The sequence below is a fragment of the Agelaius phoeniceus genome, chromosome 1 (assembly GCF_051311805.1).
Source record: "Agelaius phoeniceus isolate bAgePho1 chromosome 1, bAgePho1.hap1, whole genome shotgun sequence".
NCBI lineage: Eukaryota > Metazoa > Chordata > Aves > Passeriformes > Icteridae > Agelaius > Agelaius phoeniceus.
In genome coordinates, this window is record NC_135265.1 from 81,981,926 (window position 1) to 82,001,523 (window position 19,598).

General features: G+C 38.9%; 1 protein-coding gene across 1 annotated transcript in view; it reads right to left on the minus strand.

Moving 5' to 3' along the window:
- ANKRD33B (ankyrin repeat domain 33B) overlaps positions 1–19,598 on the minus strand; it is a 45,674-nt gene that overhangs the window by 10,863 nt on the left and 15,213 nt on the right. The window contains exon 2 of the mRNA XM_054647000.2: positions 4,682–4,811. Coding sequence (XP_054502975.1) covers positions 4,682–4,811 — 130 coding nt within the window. The remainder of the gene's footprint in view (positions 1–4,681; positions 4,812–19,598) is intronic.

Here is a 19,598-nt window from a genome sequence, read left to right on the forward strand (position 1 = left end):
ATCAGATGAATAGCTAGGGTCATTATGACTCATTCAAAACAGTTTTCCCTTCACTTGTCAATCATTTTATGATGCTTTGATGCTCTATAAAATAATGCCGTCTGTCAGGCAGCTGCAACAATCACAATTTAATTAGCAAGAGCTGTAAAAATATTCTCTCATTTTGCTCTGCAGACCAGATGACTATTCTGTGATGCATGCCATTCAAATTCATCTAGAAATATTACTGAAGTAGATTAGAATTCATACAGGACAATTTTAAAAGTCTGTAGCATCACATCTGGTGTACATTTCATCAGCAGCCACTTTGTACCAACACAGTCCTCCATTCATTTTGAAAAGCAAGTTAAGAAAGTCTTTACCAATTAATTTGTGTTGCAGGTGTTACTCTTTCTCTCCTATTTTTTTTACTCTGTTACCTTTCTGCATAACTGGAGACTCTCGTGAAACCTGAGCAGATGTAGAGATAATGCAGATCAGATGAGCAACTCCAGAGCCAGAGAAAACCAAATAAAAAGCTCCCTGTACCTTGAGCAGTCTGATGAGAATGAAATATAAAGTTTCATCAAACCACAACAAGCTGAACAAAGCAAAAGCGAACTGTGTTCAGGGCAGGATCAAGTGGCCTGGTCCTGCTTACTCAATACAGAGAATTCAGCTTTGCTGATTCTATGGCATAAAATCAAATCCTAGAAAGGAGTCAGTTGCTACTGGGAGAATCTTTGTGCCCAAATTGTTTTGCAGGACATGCTCTGATTCAGTGATGTGCAACATCATGAAGGTTCATGAAGGCTTTGGAACAAAACCCTGCTTTTTGACCACAAAGACTAGAGACAAGCTGAAAGAAGTAGAAATAATAAAATGGAAGATTTTTCAGCAGTTATTACATCACTGAAGATGTTCTTCCTTTTGCCAAAAGTATAATTACAGTAGGAGATGTTTTGCAAATCTGGGGTGATCCTAAGAATTAATCCTGAAAGACCTTTCTTAACCAAAACTCTCCAGGGGACTAGAAGTGACTTCAAATTAGACACAAAAAAAAAAAAAAACCAAAAACAAACCAGCAGCAAAATATGAAAGAAAATTAAGAAGTTTGTGATTCACAGAAGTTTTGTGTCTCAGGGATTCCTGAAAATCAGTTTTAATCTGGAGGATCTTCTGTCCTCTGAGGTTTTGCTTCAGATTTCCAGTTCAAACAGATATCAAATTCAAAGCAAAACTCAGAGCTGCCAAGTTTTAGTTCAAACCCCGTCGTACACTTTTGATTTAATGCCATGAAGTTTGCTTTGGTTCTCCTGTGTCTGCGTGAATGAGCAGCCTGTACCTAATTTATAAACTGGGTGAGCCTCCTGTGATGCGAAGTCTGCTGTGAAAGCCCTGTGCAGCTCTAAAATAAACGAGCCTGGGCTCTGCCCGTTTGGCAACACTGAATTCAAAGCAGGCTTTTGCTGTTTGCAAGCCAGATCTACTTCCTACCAGAACTGGCATGCCAAGGGCTCACTTCTTCTCCCTGCGAGCCATATTTAGAGATCAGCACAGATGTCTGTAATAGCTTAATTCACTTAATTGCTGCCACAAAGGAAGGGCCTGTAATGATGACAATATTACCTAATAATCTGTGTAATGCAGGCAGAAGGATAAGCTGCATAGTAAGGAAGACCCTTTGTCAAATAACATCTCACTCCTGAATTGTACCTGCAAAATTCTTGTGTTTGGCCTGCGGGCAGCGAATGCTTCCTCACAGATGGATGGAACCAAAGACACCCAGAAGGCTTTATCTTCTGGGTGTTTTAGGTGTCTGTGTTCTCATGTCTTTCTTAATAAACAGAAACTGGGATAGCTTCCAATTTTGTTCCCAGCAAGGCTCTCAAACTGGTGGCTGTAACATAAAACATGTATACTTTGTAAGCAAATACAACTCCCTCTGAGCACCAGTGCATGCCAATTACTATACATTGATGTAGCTATGTCCCCATCAGCAGCAGAACTGAGGAAAAAAATTTGTAATTTTCTTTCTTTTCCTTTTCCACTTGTTATTTCAACCACATGTTTGTATCAATCTCCCGTTTTTTTCTGCATTGTCCTTGTAATGATGTTTAATGATTTTTCTTCTGCTTCAATAGCATTACCACCCATTTCTGGACACCACCTGCTGCAGACTGCAATGCATTTACAGTTCTGGAAGGCAAGCTCTCTCTGAAAAGGGATATAAGAAATAGGAAACATAGAGAAAGCAGGCGAACAGACCAATTTTCAAATGTGACATTTACACACAAAGCACAGCACTTTGTGGTTATTTTTCTATATTAATAAGCTTGTTAAGACAGAACTGCTTTTCACTGATCCTCCCAACCTGTCTTTCTCTGATCAGCCCATGCAGAAAACTTCAGCCTTAGATACTTTTGTTGGAGGATGAGAATCTCAAATTATCAAAAGCAATATGAGAAACTGAATTCACTCATCTTCTGAGACTCTAGTTGCTCTTTAATTTAATCCTATTTATTTCAAGCTGATGCTCATATTTGAGCATCATGTCTGGGCAGTCATGAAATGGCATAGGCAATTGTGGATTTTAAACTCCTCAGCACAAGTGAAGAGTCCTTGTCATCTGTTTTGGTATCTATACACAAGGAACAACTCCTCAAGACCACATGATTTTTCCCATCCAGCTCCCCTTTGGGGTCTGGCCATACACGATGGCCCACCTGGCAGTGGATCATAACAAAAATGGCAGCACTTTCTGAAACCTTCAAATACCATCTCACAGATACCTGAAATAACGTGGATTTGCTATTACACTTTCCACAGCAAACCCCATAGTTTTGGTATAAACAACAGTGATTTCAGAATAACTTATTTTGCAAAAGTGTGATTACTTTCACAGCCTAAAGTTAACCCCTCCACCAACAAATAAATTCTCCACTGAAGGCAAGCTTGCATAAGCTTTGCTTTCAGGTCTTTATAATGGACTGCTCAGTGTTACTACTTAACATCCAGCAATAATTAAGCAGCATCTATTGCACTGTAACTCCTCTGGTTGCAGTATTAGCCTCACAGTAATCTCTATTAACATTGCAGCAGTATTGGTGTAAACCCTGTAGCTCAGGATTAGCACAGGCAGGGGAAGACATCCAAGTTGTTGGGGGTTTGTATAAATTTCTGTTGACTACAGTAATTTCCAGTTGCTTTTGGGATCAATAGCAAGTACTGGCAGAGAGTGTCAAATCAATGTCAGCCCACTGGATTAATTCTGAGCTCATTATCATGAGTTATAAAGGTCAAGAAGGAGGCAGTGTTAAACCTTTTTTAGTTCAAATTTATATTAGGGGAGATAAATAAAAGTAGATTAGTGTTTTGGGGACTTTTCCACCTTCTTTGGAAAGCTACTCTACTCATGACTTTGCTATGAATGTGGTCACAGTTCTTTCTTCCAGTATTCAAGACCCATCTTGCAGGAACTTTCGCAGAGTTCACTTTTTGGTACAATACAAAGCAAGGTTAGGTACTACCTGGATATGTCTAGTGGCACTATTACTAAATTGACATGGAAACTGAACTGCTCCAATCTTTAGACATGGCTTGTAATGCCCATTGATGCTCCCAGATAGAAATTTGCTCCCTTCAGGCAGCCAGTGTCTAGGAGTGAGAACTATGTCCCACGAGCTCCCACAAACATCCCAGACTCTTCACCAGTCAGCAGACATGATAAAGGCCAGCTGTGCATTGTCTTGGAAAGTGACTGCCTTTGCAGAGTGCTTTACAACATGCAAAGGAAACCAGAGATGCAGAGCCAGGCAGCCCCTGGCTTTTAGACTACAAAGTGATGGCTTCCTTCCTTGGAGAAATTTTTCCTGATTTACATGGTTTAGCACTTTGTTGACACTCATTAGAGGAAACTAAACCTTCCCTTAAAGATTGAAGCACAGCCCTTCAGTTTAAACAGAAATAATCAAATGATTGTTTTCTAACTGAACACTGGAAGCAAGGAACTCTCCCAGGAGCTTCTCTGACATCTAAGTGATCTGTAAGACTCATTCACTGTACATTACCATGCTGGGTGGGATAAAAGAAAAACCTTGTGCTAAACTCCAGCCTGCATCAGGATTAACATGGTTGATGTTGATATCAGGTGTTACAAAAGGATCATTGGCAAATCCTAAATCCTGCTGAGGTTTTTTGCTTTTCAGCTGTGGAGTGGATGAAGGATGTCTTAGCAAATAAGGTATTTCTTAATGATGATATGTTTTCCTACAGTCATCAATTCCTCTGAGGTAGGTAGGTGCAGCAAGTATGGGAGGAAAGCACTAATGCAGCACATTACATGTCCACAGTGCTCAATTGCTGCTCACCAGAGCAAACATTGGAAAATCAGCTTAAAGGAACTAAGCACTATAATACTGCACACTTGGGATGAGGTTTTCTTTATTTTAAGTTAAAATAATTAATGGTGTCTACTAAAAACATATAGCTTTTGCTCCCTTAATCTGCTGGATAAATACTATTGTAGATTAATTAGTTCAAAGAAAATCACGACAAACCTATTTGGGAGTGGGCTTAGCCAGAATTACTTAACACAGAATAATTTCTTTCAGGGATTTGAAAAAAAATCCTAAAATTAAGTAGCCTAAACACACACTCCTCCCAAGACCCTGCATGTCAGAGGTGATGCAGAGAGCCTTACCTGCCTGTGCAGCTGTAATTAGAGCTGTGTTCCCCTCGTTGTCCTGCCAGTTCACATCAAGGTGAGGGCATTGTGCTAAGGCCATTACAATGTCCACATAACCTTGGTAACAGGCAACGATAAGACCATTCTGTAAGTAAAATATAAAGAGAGACTTAGGTTTGCCAGACTGAGAAAAATTCACTAAAGAAGCTTACTAGACAGCTGTTTAATTTTTTTTTTCTTCCAGACTGAAAAACTGAAAAGGTACCAGCACAACAAGTGATCACCTCCAGGCACAATGTTCAGATCCATACACTTCTTTTTATCTCTGCCCTTTGGCAAGTAATGTTTGATACTCCTCATAAATACCTAGGAGAGTAGGTATTATATTATACTACATGCAAAGTAACTGTTTATAAATGGCTTATGCTTATATGGCTATATACTCTATACCCAAATGAGAATAAATCTGATTTTATTATATAATAAAATGAACCCAGCAGGTAAGATGAACTGGACCTGCTCTGAATATTAATTCTCTGAAAAACAGCTATTTTTTCCATGAAGGGAAAGTGGTAGGCAGGAGTTGTGTTCATACTGCCTGTTGCTATCGTTAAATAATTCAAATTTCCCATTAGAACTATGCCTCCTTTTTTTATAATCATAAATAAAATTAAATTGCTTTTAGAGGTCCTGCTTAATGTGTTTTATGACAGCTGGAGGCTGTAAAATTTCCAGGAGGAAGCCAAGCCAGGAGGCAAACCCTGTAACTATGCTTGATACCCAGATAGTGTTTCACTCCACAGCAGCAAACTGACAGCTTCCCTAAAATACTGCAAAATACACTTGTCATTAATTAAATGGAACCACAGTGCTTAATCCTGGCTGCTCTCTTGGCCACTAGGATTAAAGCCATTATCTCCAGTCTTCAGGATTGCTTGGGCAGCCCTCACTCAGCCTGGGGCTGATGGCTGTAGGGGAGGGCAGGCGCAGATCAATCAGCGCTCCCTGCGCTCCCTCCCGGCTGCCAGCGCGTCACTCAGCGAGCCTGAGCTCAGTGAGAGCATCTGACTGACTGCCCAAAAGATGGGGGCAGATACACAAATCTCAAACTGCCTGCTTGCCCTGCCTGCCTGAAATGCACTCACACCAAAGACTTGCAGGGAGAACCTGGTTATGGAAACAGAATGGCCCACCCTGACTCCTCCATCATTTTTCTCTTGCCTACACATTCTCTTTATTTCTTTTCCCCATGGACATTACTAAGACAGAGATGTTCAGCAGATGACGACTGCGGCTTCTTATTTATTGTCATCTTAATAGTTAGTTACTTATTCAGTGTCCTGTTTCACTGTTGTTCTGGATAGTTCTCTTGGCTGAGGTGGCAAACACCTTCACTAAGATACAGGAGTGATATCTACTCTTCAGCTTGTCCACAGGCTATGTAGGTTATTTCTCAATTACATCTCTCAATAAAATAATTACGCTGCTTTCTTTTGTTCTCAATTCACTCTTGCCCTCAGCATGAAGCAACACCTACCATTGCTTTATAAAGGGCATCTTCATTTCCTTGTGAAGTACCTGCAATACTTCAAAGCCTTCTATTGAAATTGTACAGAGGATTCTGCCAAAAGTCATTTATTTTCAACTTTTTTTTTTTACTGAACGTATGTACTTTCCTGGTGAGATTTACAGATTAATACAAGTTTTACTGTAATGTAATAGTCTTTAGCTTTAAGAAAAATGTGTCAGTGTCCATTTTCCAAGGTTTGAGCATTATTTCAATTCTTTAATAGTTTAATTTTTCACCTGATGATCAGGATATAGGTCTTTACAACTCCAAAAGCTGTGAAGATTTAAAACACCACGCAGTCATTCAGTAAAATGTCCATTACTTATGATAGCAGAAAATTAAGTTTACAATTGTTGGGAGACCAAAAGCTTTTGACAATAAGAAAAGAGATTCTATTATTCACTGGAAAAAATGGTATTTTTGAAGATAGTTTCAAAAAGGTTGTAAGAATAACTAAAAGTAGCTATCTCTACCTCTAATGAAAAAAAAACAACAACCTGTTTCACCCAATATCTGGAGGATATTTTCCCAGTACATTTTCACACAACATTTTTTTGTTCAAAAAATAGTTACCAGATGCTTAAAATAAGTTTGGTTTTTTTTTGTTCTCTTTGTAAAAGTATAAAGTTCAAATATTGTTAAAGTGCAGTAAAAAAATTTATAACAAACATTAGTGGGTTTTTTGGTTTTTTGGGGTTTTTTTTTGCAAGAGGTTTTTCTATTACAGTATGGAGGGATTTTGTCCTACTTTAGTGGACAGATAGTAACTAATACATCTAACACTGGCGTTCTGATTTCAGCAGATACAAGACACAAATTATCTTCAAATCAATCAAACTCACTCACCATTCTGTGTTTAAAAACCAGAAGGATTACGTAGGTGTCAACATTTTCTAAAGTTTATTTTCCAAAGATGCTATCAAAGACTGCTTGCTTAAGGATAAAGAGAGGCAAGAGAGAGCAGGAGCTTTCTGAGGGATTACATGATGCAGTAGCACAGAAAATCATCCTTGAAGAACAGTTTTACAAATCTGAAGTGGGCCTGATAAGAGTGTGAGAACCCAATATTCGGTGGAGTGTACACCTAGCAGTCCCTGGTTGAGAAGCAAAACAAGCTATGGCATGAGAAAATAAAAACAAACCCCTTCTGTAAAGCTGATGTGGTTTTTTTCACCCCTTTTGCAGTTCTGTGGGAGGCGGGTGAGACAGACTGCTTGCTGAGGGACTGCTTTCCTTTGCATAACCCTTCCAAACATGTCAGATGCTGAAAGGGGGTGCAGGAGGCTGCAGCTTTATGATGAAAGTTGGAATAAACTACTGGATTTGATGGTTATTTTCCAAATCCTTGTGAAATGATACGTAGGTATCATTTGTGTTATCAAATGATAATTTGTGTTATCAGGTTGCTTTTCTTTTTCCTATTTTTTTATTTTTTTTCCTTTGCATCCATTTCTGACCCTGTCTTTATTCTGCTTGCTGAAAGCTAGTACAAAGACATCAGCCAGCATGTGAAATCAGTCACTAACAAAGTGACTTAGTCTAGAATCTTTAAATTCATATACCAATAAATACTTCTATATATTAAAAACTCCTTCAATGGTCTCAATTAATAAGTGATACAAAATCACCTCCAGCAAATTGCCTTTTGAAGAGATCAATAAAGCAGTAGCCTTTATCACAGCAGTGTGCAGGAAAATACAGCTGTGAAATTAATGTCTTTTCAAAATCTAAAATAAATGAGTTTTAGTTAGAAAATACTGGACCTGAACAATCTGGTTACCCTGAGAAGAGAGATGACATTAATATTCTACCAAAGGCATCCATTATTCTGCTCCTTATAAGAAAGGCCACAGTGCAACTATGAAATGGTCAGTATACATGGAAAAAAAAGTTATTTTTTAAATTGAATCTTACCATTATTTTTGTCAGTAAGATCCATTCTCAGAAGTACCCACTACTTGTGAAGGCTTTAGGAGAAAGAAAGATTAATAATTCTTCAAAGAATATTCTCTGCCTAAAAGGACTTTTCTCCTTCAACAGCATCCTTACCCCTCTCCCTTCTGCACGTCCTCAAACACCACTTATTTTAAATAATAATAAAACTCAAACTATTCCCATTAATATATAGTAATACACATCAATTATTAGTGTAACTGTACATATGTCACAAGGTGCAAGCACAGCATCCTTGCTTTTCAAGGATACTCTGTTATCTGCCTTGCTCTCTCCCGATCAGCGGCCAGGGTTGTTGCCCATCATTCTCCCAGACCAATGAAACAGATCCTCTGTGCATAAGAGACTTAAAATATGAAACAAGGTTTGCAACTGATCCTATTTCATTTTTCAAATACCATGCACAGGCCCTGTGTGACAAACAAGAAAACGTGAGCCATCCATCACACCGACTACATTAACATTTACTGGTTTTCCACAGAAGGGGAGGTGGAAAGTCAGCTCAGGAATGGGTTTTTTCCAAGTAGAAGCCACAATACTTCCAGGTGTTGGGGGCTCTATCTTTTCTCTGGGAAATATTTGGCATTACACAGAGCTTTCCCACAGTTTTTCTGTAGTATATGGTATATCTGACTTTTTGTGTAACCAGCACAGTTTTGAAAGATCCCCCTCTGTTTTGAAGTGTCAGCAAAATTAAAAATATTTAGAATATATGACAAAACAGTCTCAGATAAAATACTTGTTTTTCATATATTCTAAATAAAGTATAACTACTTTTCTTTTTTTCTTCTCACAGTACACAAATTAACATAACAGGCATTGGAGCACCTGAAGTTATTCAGATGTTGCAACACCTTCCTCAAGCAGTGAATCTTCTGATTCTGTTTAAAATTATAATTCTCCATGTGCCTTTGATTTCATGCAGGACTGGAATAGTGCTGCCACTATGAAAATAAACTCTGTTTTGATCAGCTGTGTTGGCTAATGACATAATAACATGTCTGATTAAGTGAGGTAATGGATATCTCAAGAGACAATTTTATAAATCAGATATTATGACAAAATTACTGATGTAGGGCTATTTGTACGCTAGATCATTACATATAATAGGGATCACAAGAAATACTCAAGGATCAATATTGAACTCAAGCTGAATAACAAGCAAATCACATACAGCATGCAATTAATTTAGCTTTTTTTAAATTCTCTTCAGGCAACTTATTTTCCACCAAGATGCTGAGAATGAAAACAGCTTATTATAGTTTTTTGCCAATTACCCCACACAAAATGAGTCTGGCAAAAGCCTAAATTGGTATTACACACTGCTCTCCACAAGCATTGTGATAAACAACTGTCCACTTTGTTTTGCATGCATCTGTAAGTACCAATGACAATTCTGCAAGCCTGGTTTACTAGCAGTGATTAAAACCTCATGTAATTGAATTAAATGAGATAATGATTCATTGTAATCCATAATCACATGCAAGGACAACAATAAAAATTAAGTGTAAGTTAAAAACAAGTTATTTAAAAATATTAAAAGTAGTAGAAATGAAATAATAAAAAAGAATAAAGGAATAAAAAGTTGTGTTGAAGCATTTTCTTGTTGATTCATAAAAATAATAATTCATGTGTTATGAAAATAATAATTCATGTGTTTAATATTTTGTCTTATACAAAACTCATATGATAACAGAATTATATATATATATATAACCACAACTCTTGTACGAAGAAAAAAAAAAAATTAAAATCAGGTCAAGTATTTCAAAGCAAATCTCCCAAAATCATTTCAAGGTAATTCTGATAATTCTGATCTCCACTAAAAGCTCTGCAATTGTGTGAAACTTCACTCTAACAGAGATTCTACATTTATGTTGTATTAAAAAAGAGCAAAATGTAGCTCTGAGCACCATGATCTGCTACATATTAATTTTTGTATCATGCACAAAGCCTTCCAGTATAAAAATGGCAATCTGAGAAACCTTTAGAAGTGGCTTGAGCTTGTTTTATATTTGGTTTAGGTTGATTATTTCAACAGCGACAGAGACGAGGTAATTATTCAGGTCATCAGTCCCTCGAGAAGTGGTGTTTATGTGCTACAGAAATCCATCAAGCACATAAGCCCTAAAATTATCTGCAGAAAATAATTTAGGCTGACCTTTTAAAGAAAGGACTGCAACAGCTTAGCCACATGCACATTTGTATTGGGAAAGTGACAAAAAAAAAGAACTGGAAAATTAAATAAATTTTGTCCAACGGTTGCTTGATGAAAACTCCACATGTCTGGAGGGGGAAAGGGGGGAGAGGTTAATTTTGCCAGGGAAAGTGATCAGAGAAGTACAAAAGGGGGTCCAAGCGTCAGTGTGGAAAACTCTCTGCCTGCTCTGCAGAGGAACAGAGTAGCCCAAAGCCTAATCCTGCATCCAAAATCGAGTTCAAATGGCACTGCCCCTGCCAGTGCTTCAATACTGAAGGCACAAAATTGCCACCTTTGCTTTGAAGAGTTATGAGCATTTACAGATCCATTCCCCAGTATGGACCGTGCTCCACTACATAAAAACACAGTCTGTGGACACACAGACGATGACCCATCATTTTTCTGCTCCAATTTTTGGGATGTGTTCAGCTTCACTTATTCCATAAGCACCTCTTCAATCAGTCAGGCCACATGTCTTTAAGGAAAGGTATATGTATCATCTCTGCAGAAATCCTTACTTAATCTATTCTAATCCAAATCCCCATGATCACCTCTAAAAATAGTGGCAGGAAAGTTCGTTTTACTATGCCTGCAAAAGCTTGCATTACACAACAAAGAGAACCTGTGCCACTTGTGTAATAAAGCTGACAACAGGAAAAGGTAATAAAAATAGTGGGATTTTCCTTATTTACTAACATGTACATCATCTGAATTAGTTTCAGCAACACTGGTGATGCAAGCAGCTGGCAGAAACCAGAAGTAACTGCTAAGAGCCATAAGGGACTTACAAGGCAAATAAATACATGCTGAATAGTCAGAGATATTCCAGTGGGTGGGATATATAAGAAATATGTGGCAATTCTGAGAGATGCTTATGAGATATTAACCCTTCTCTATTTTTTTTTTATAATATCAAGATACATAATAAAAGCAAATAATTCAGTAGGAAATCTAAACCCCATGAGCTGATGGGGACCTAAGGGTTGTGCATTGTTCCACGGGAGGCTGGAACGTGTGCTCAGCTCGTGCACTGCCCCATGTATCCCAACACCAGACATCTGGCTGCCTTTTGACACAGCTTTCTTGACCAAAGTCTGGGGGAGAGGACAGCTGAAGAGATGATCTTCAGCCCATGGGAAGCCTGATGGGAGGAGAACAGGAGCATTACACCAAAAATAGTGATCTTTCTTTCCTCCTTGCTCCTGCAGGCAGTTCTAATCTTCCCATGAGGCAAAGTCCAGGTAAGACAACACCCGGGTGTTCAGGAGCCCCACACCTCATCCTGCACCCCAGGGATGCTCCAGGAGCTGTGCAGGGTGACTTCTCTCTCTCTCTCTTCTCTCTCACTTCTTTATCTGCTCCATCTGCCACCACCTCCCACCCTACACACTGCCACATCTCACCCAAAATCACACCATGTCCAGGGGCCTGGGGGGTGATGAAGCACAGAAGTTATTTTTGGACTGTACAACCTGACCAGCAGCCTGTGGTGGCCAGCACCTCCTCTCCCCATCACCAGAGAAAAGGGCTGCTTTGTTCCTGGCTGTATCACATCCTCTGGACAATCATTTCCATGGCAGAAGCAGGCCAGAAGCAGAGGACACTCAGGATGACATCTAACAGTGGGAACAACCCTGCAGAAAAAATATGGGCCAAGGGTTGCTGTGCTGATTGAGTGGCAGGAGACCTGGGCTGCATTGCCAGCTGTTTTCCTCTATCTTATGAAGACACTTGATGACACTTCTTGAAACAGCAGCAACTAGATCTATGTTATCATGTGAAAAATCTTTTGCTGCTCTTTCCTCTGAACCTCAGCTGGAGCTGAACATGAACCAGCAGCAGCCACAACTAGCTTGGGCATATTTTAACGTTGAGATGCATGAGTTAGGTTATTTAATGTGATTCCATTAACACATATTTAAAAAAAAAAAACTGCTCAAGATGTTAGCAGATACACACATTCATGCTCAACATCAATTTTGTTAAAATACTATATTATTTTTCAGTGACAGATGGGAAAGGATTAGGAATCTACTCATCAATCTGAAATTTCAGCAGGAAGAAGTTCCTTTGCTAGTCACAGCCGAATGACGTGCAACAAAGCAACATACAGAATCAAGAAGTTTACATGAAAAGAGAGGAAACTGGGATCATTTTCCCACAGAGTGATATTTGATGTGTGCAATCAGTCCAAAATAAAGCTTTGCAATGTATGCAAGATCTCTGGTCATGGCAGAACTAAACAAGGCATAATTTAGAGAAGGACCAAGGAAGGAAACTTTAGGGAAATAGTGTTTAATACAAATAGCTTATCCTTCAAATGAACTGACAGGTCATGTAGTGGAGCTCACCATCATTATACATAAGATAAAAGGAAGTTGTGTAAGGATTCAATAACATGGCAAAACAGCCCAGAATTCCATTTTTGAGAAAGAGCTCTCTGCTCTGTTTATGAGGTGCCTGACTGAAAAGAACAGAAAGTAGTGTGGGAAAATGGTAGGGGAAGCAACACAAATTTTATTAGATTAAATTTCATATTTTAATTTTATTTGGACTGTCATGTTGGGTACAACTAATAATCCAACAATAACAATAATAACAACAATATTGTTGTTATTATTATATAATAATAACAACAACAAATACAACTAATAACAACAATAGCAATAATCCCTGATAAATAATGCAGCCTTTACTAATCCTAGCTTACCTGTTTGTACTGCACATAATAACAAGTGTTAGTACTGTCAAATATTAGTGCTGAGATTTCATAGTGTTGGTGGTAGTAACACAGGACCCACAGCAGCCCAATTTATAAAGTCCTCTATGTTCTGGCATGTGTGCTAAACAGGACATTCTGCTTTACAAAAAGCAAGAGGTCTGGCTTCAGAAAAGAATGTAAATGATGTACTGTGAGGGGGGTGGGGCACTGGAGCAGGCTGCCCAGAGAAGCTGTGGATGCCCCATCCCTGGCAGTGTTTATTTAAGGCCAAGTTGGATGGGCCCTGAGCAACCTGGTCTAGTGGAAGGTGTCCCTGCCCATTGCAGAGGGGCGGGAACCAGATGATCTTTAAGGCCTCTTCAAACCCAAAACATTCTGTGATTCTGTAATTTATTTAATGAGGGGATCCTGATACAAACCCTGAAGGCATTTCTACCACAAATCCCATGCCTTTACTTCAAGATGCTCTGAACATTAGCAACTCAAACCATTCACTGCAGAGGGCTGGGGAGGCAATGTGGCAGACTCCTGCCAGCATCAGGGTCCTGCTACAGCAAATGGTGAGTGGATTTTAATTTCTTTTCTTTTTCTTTCACTGGCCTGATATGCAATGTTCACAAAGGCTCCCAATGGGTGGAAACCATTCTGTGCACAAGGGTAATGTATTTCTGGGTGCTTAAATGAACAGTACCTTACTGTGCTTTGCTTGGAACAGCTGTTTCCAGCTACTGATAGATTCAAAGCAGGAAAGTGCTGACTGCTTCCTCCTGAGGACACCTGAGGCTGGGATCTCCTGCTGCTTTGGCTATTTGCTGCACAGAGCTGCAGTGGGTTTGGGCATCACTGGAAGAAAGAGTGTTTGTAATAAAGCTCAAACTGTACCTTTTGTGGATATAATTATATGTAAAACATTTTGGAGAGTCTCTCAATTGCCAGATTACTTCAAAATCCGACATCAAAATTGTAGCCTCCCCATGAATTCTATCACTGAAGGATTTTGTTTACTCTGTTTTCAGAAAGACAAACCTCCTAAAAGGAAAACAAAATGATAGTCAAAGCTGGATCATCTAGCAGCATAACCAAACCTGGTGTGACCTGTATGCAGTGCACTCTCTCAGCACGTAAGACCTCTGGGAATATTCAGAAACAAGTTTAGATGTGAACTTTAGGTCCTGTGCCTGACAAACTCTGCTGTCAACTTCTCTCCTTGCCTTTAAATATATGTACACCTTCATACACACTTAGGATGAAAAGGAGAGTTTACATCATTTAAAAAGCATTTTGTAGGGCTTTCAGAAGCCATGTGAAATGCATTGTGTGCACTGACATAACTCTGTCAAAAAGAGCTCCCTTTGGCTTTAAAGCATATGATTCAACTCCTCTCTGTGTTTAATAGATGCATTTTCCTTTTTGTTATGTTCTGTCAGACGCAGGCAGGTTGTAGTTGAGATCTGTTGCAAGAAGCTTAATAGAGTGTTTGAACGCATAGGGCTTTTTTCAGGAGACCTCTCACAAAATCTTCATAAAGATAAATTTTAACTTGACACCGAGCAAAAGATGAATGTACAAACTTTCACACCATCAGAATCTATCACTGCATCTAATCTGTCTCTTCTGTAAAGAATATTTTAAAGCCCCCAGAACATTTTCACTGTGAAAGGCTCTAAAATGACCAGTCATGAGCTTGCAAGCACCCTCTTGTGGCAGTAAGGTACTGTAGTTTTGTTTAGGAAAGACCTTCCCAAGAAGTTTCCCAAGTTTTCTTCCAACTTCTGTAAATTCATTTTGCAACTGTTCTTCTGTGAAATTGCACCAGATGCAAACCTTGTAATGAAAGAGCCCAGGAGCAATTCTGTCCATCAGTGGCTAATCTGACATGGGGGAAAAACAAACCCAAAACCCCAACCAACTAAAAAACCCAAAAACCAAACAAACAAAAGCCTTAAACCTGAAAGCTCTTTTTTCCTCAGAAGAAAATCATCTTGATGAAGTAAAATACCCATCAGGGTGAAATCTCTTCCTTGCAGAGGCCCTATTCTCTCAAGAAGAGAAACTGTACACCCTTCTTATGACTCCAAAGAGGGGAACTGAGCACACACTACACACAGTGCTGCATAATGAGGTGAGTAAAAAAAACTAGATGAGTTTTAAACTCCCTTCCAACCCAACCCAACCTGCTGTATGATTCAGTAATACCACACAAAATAGTGCCAGCCTATTTCCTCACCCTTTGATCCAAAGAAGTTGTAAGAGCACTAGAAGCCCAGTCTCCATATTAGAGTGCCATTTGACAATGAGTTTCATAATGGCATCAGTGGAAACATAACTCCTTCATTGTATCTTCTTCCCAACTAATCCTGTACTCCACCTCTTGAACCTCATTGCTTCCTTTTCTCTAGCACTTCTAATAATAACCTTCCCTCCTGATTTTGGATCTTCTAATAATAAGCTTATTGATCCTGAAATTGACACGAATGGACCAGGAAAATGTGGCAAACTTTCTTCCCCAGTGAAAAAAAGACAGGGCAAAGGGAGCAGCTGCCCTTGCACAGCAGAAGGGCACATGTATCTCAGATGAGTGTATTAGTATTTCCCCTATAGGATTCACCTTACATCCTTCTGTCTGGATGTGCTATCACATAGCAACAGCCAAAATCCTCTTTTCAAACAAGAGGATAACATGGTAACAACAACCTTGTTGTTCATGGAAATGCAAGGTTAATACTAATGTACAGAAAGAATGGTATGTTGAAATATTACTGGTAGATATGAAAGGGATTCTCCACCTGGACCAAACATTGCTATTTTACTTCTATCAAGCAAAGATCCCCCTGATGGGATCTCATTATCTTACCTCTTCAGGTTATCATCAACTACTGCAAGTGACAATGGTTCTTTGGATGTCAAAGTGTCCAGGTTCTTAAAAGCCCTTTTCATTATGGTTTCCACAATGAAAAAGCTTCCTTCATCTCGGTTATGCTTCTGGTTTTACCTAGTCTAGTTTTCCACTGATTTATGCCCCTTATGCACACTTTTTCTTTCCCTAGCTCTAAAAAAGCAAACGATTTTTTTTTTTGTGTGTATAAATATAAAAAAAAGTCTCCTGCTTTTTATTAGAAAATAGGTGGTTTTGAGCAACAGATGCATCTGTGGTGAATGGATGGGACTGTTTTTCACTCAGAGACCTAAAGTGGATTTTTATATGGGTGGATTAGTGTCAACTCTTGTCATCCTAAAAGGTTGCACTCCTGTAATCCTACAACTCTATAGAATGCAGCTGCTGTGGAATATCACAGATGACCATGCTGGAGGCAAAAAAATGTATTTTTATAGGTATTATTCCTAGTGTTCAGGTGTGTGAAATTTGGAGGAAAGTACCACAGTTCCTGACTTCACAGGAAGTTTTTTGCTCTTTCCCACCTATGCATGGCTTATTAGTAGCACTCCACAAACTGCACTGAAACTGAGTCTCCATAAAAAGAAGAAAAAAAAAAAATGAGAGGGAGAGAGAGAAAAGAGGCACTAATAACTATTTTTCTAAACACAATCTTGAAAAATTCACAGTTTCTGAATCCTGGAGATTTTCATTTCCGGGTGAAAGCACTGACTTCAAACAAAGTATGCAATTTTGCAGTAATGCAGGGTTCACGAGCACTATAAATTTTATTCTCATTTTTTTCATCTTTTATAGCTGTTAGAACCACTGGTGACTGTGATCACATTTTAAATTACAGCAGAACACATGACCTGTGTTTCAGTAAGACCTCTATTTTTTATGTAAATGTTCTTTGGTCAAGGGCAAACAGGGTTTTGCTCTTGTGACTTATGCCTACAACATTGGCTCTGTAATGTTCATGGCTGAGTAGAGAGCAAGGACTCCTACTATAAAACCCATAAACCTACAATCCTGTCTATTTAAGTAATAAAGTAACTGATAGGCTGCACACAGCCACTGGCGAGGAAATCCAGCATGCCTCAGGCTTCTCATTAAGGAACGGCTCCTTTCTGAAGGTTTAGCATCACCCTGTGAAAAATACATCTATTTTAAGAAAAGGCAGAATTACAGTTTTGTAAGATCAGAGACTAGCACTTGGCTAAACCAAGAATGCTGCTGCTACTGGCTTGCAAGTCCTAGTGAATAGCCTCACATTAATTTAGTGATGTATTTAGGGAATAGGCTCATCCACCTTATTAATCTGAAAGAGGCTCAGCCTGGCGTTTTTTGTTTGAGAAAGCACACACTGTGACATGGAATCAATCTGTCCAGAGGGACATTTTTTCCTGAAAAATGGTGAACCAGTAGTTCTCTGGTTTTTTATACTCAACTTTTTAAAAATCGTGAATGACGTGGTTCAAAAGCAGGCTAAGGGATTGCTGCTGGGTTTCATTTTTTTTCTTAAGTGTGCATTCCCATTTTGAATTTCCCTTTTACTATCTCAGTTGGCTAGATAAGGATTCACTGTAGCTGTAACAGGTAACAGGCATCAGGGTGTGAGTAGACAGTCCAAGAAAGATAAAAATCATGTTTGGAATACCCAGGTGGGCCACAGTAGCATCACCATCTTATCTGTCTCAAGTTAACTACAGTATTACAACTTGAGTTTAATAAGCAAATGCAGCACACGTTGGTACTGCATGTCCTTGCCTGGTGGCAAGAGCAGAGTGAGTCCTTCCTCTTCTGTAGAGCCTGTGACCTCCCTGTTTATCTCAGCTGAGAGTCTAGCTCCATGCAATGAAAGGCAGGAAAGATCTTCTGCCTCTGTTCTTGGATCTAAAAACCTAATCTTCTAATGAATACACCCCATTCACCTAAATAATAAACAAACATAGGGAGTAATTGAACATTAACATACTATTGAATCTGAAGAAGGCAGAATTAAATATCTGGGGAAAAGAGAGGGAGAAGCAATTTCACATTTATATTCAAATAGCTGGAATTTCTAGAGATCACTTGCCCTTGTTAAAACACATAAATCATTAATACAATACATATACTTTATAAAACAGTTTCAGTCAAGCAATCCAGAAACAGTTCTCCTACTCCATAAAATTGTAGAATACTTAGATAAACTGTAAAACAGATATTACTACGACAGGAGTCCAGGAATTCATATAAGCAGTCTGTTTTTTAATTTAGGGACCTATGGGAGAAATGGTAGACATTAAGAACACAGCTTTCTCAACAAAAGCTTTTCTTTTCAGCTTTTGCTGAAAAGAAGCACTCTACAAAAATCCCAGCATGTATCAATCTGATGGGGGTTTCTCAGAGCAGTTTGCAGTGAGCTTGACAGATCTCTGTGTACCACAGCAGCTGAATTACAAGAGTCTTTGGCTATGTCAAGACTTTGCTTGACTGCAGGGTGGCATTTTTTTGGATAGCAGCTCACTAAAGAGAGCAGTATCTGAGCACACTGTGGGGCCTTTGAACAATGCTGCAGGCCCTGGAGCAAAGAAAAGATAGCTGGCTTATAGGAAATATTCAGTGTACAGGTGGAAACTAAAACTCAGAATGACACAGAACATGCTGGGTTGGAAGGAACCCATCAGGAACATCGAGTTCAGCTCCTGGCCCTACACAGCACTCTCCCCAAGAGTCATACTTGTGCCTGAGACAATTGTCCAAATGCTTCTTGAAATCTGTCAGGCTTTGTGCTGTGACCATTGCCCTGGGGAGCCTGTCCCAGTGCCCAAACACCCTCTGGGTGAAGACCCTTTTTAATATCCAACCTAAACCTCCCCTGACTCAGCTTTAGGCCATTCCCATGGGTCCTGTCACTGGTCACCAAAGAAAAGAGATCAGTGCCTGCCCCTCCTCTCGCCCTCACAAGGAATCTGTAACTGCAATGATTGGTTCATTGACTTGTTCATTGAAATAGTAGAGGTGACTTATAAACACAATTTTCTTCATTTTTGTGGTGCCCAACTCCAAAGCTATGGAATTTCCTAAGAGATGAGAAGAAGCACACTTGCTTTGAAGAAGTACTGCAAAGATACTATTTGTGCAATTTTTACATTTCATAATGATGAAGAGCGTGATAGAAAAGGAAATTCTTTTACCATTAGATAAGCATGGAGTGGTTAGCAGTAAATAGGAATAATGAGAGTAAAAAGCTGTGATGAAGAGGTATTTCTGTATTTAAAAGGAAGAAAGTAAATGCTGGTGTAATTAACTATTTGATTATAAATTTGGTATTCTCTTACTAGCAGTGTATGACAACATAAATTTTCAGCTGTGCATCATAATTACATGCACTACACTGAACAAAACCCACTATGTACCTACTCCATAAAGAATAACAATATTTTTTTTATGTTAGCCCTTGTCCATTTAGCAGTCACTCACAAGCCGTACTCAAGAACAAACCAAGCAGTTTTAGAGGAGATGGAGGCAAAACCAGAAGACTGACTTTTCTAGATTTGATTGATAATTAAATACAACCACAATTAAGATGTTAAATGGTGAATATTATGCCCAGATATTTGGGTT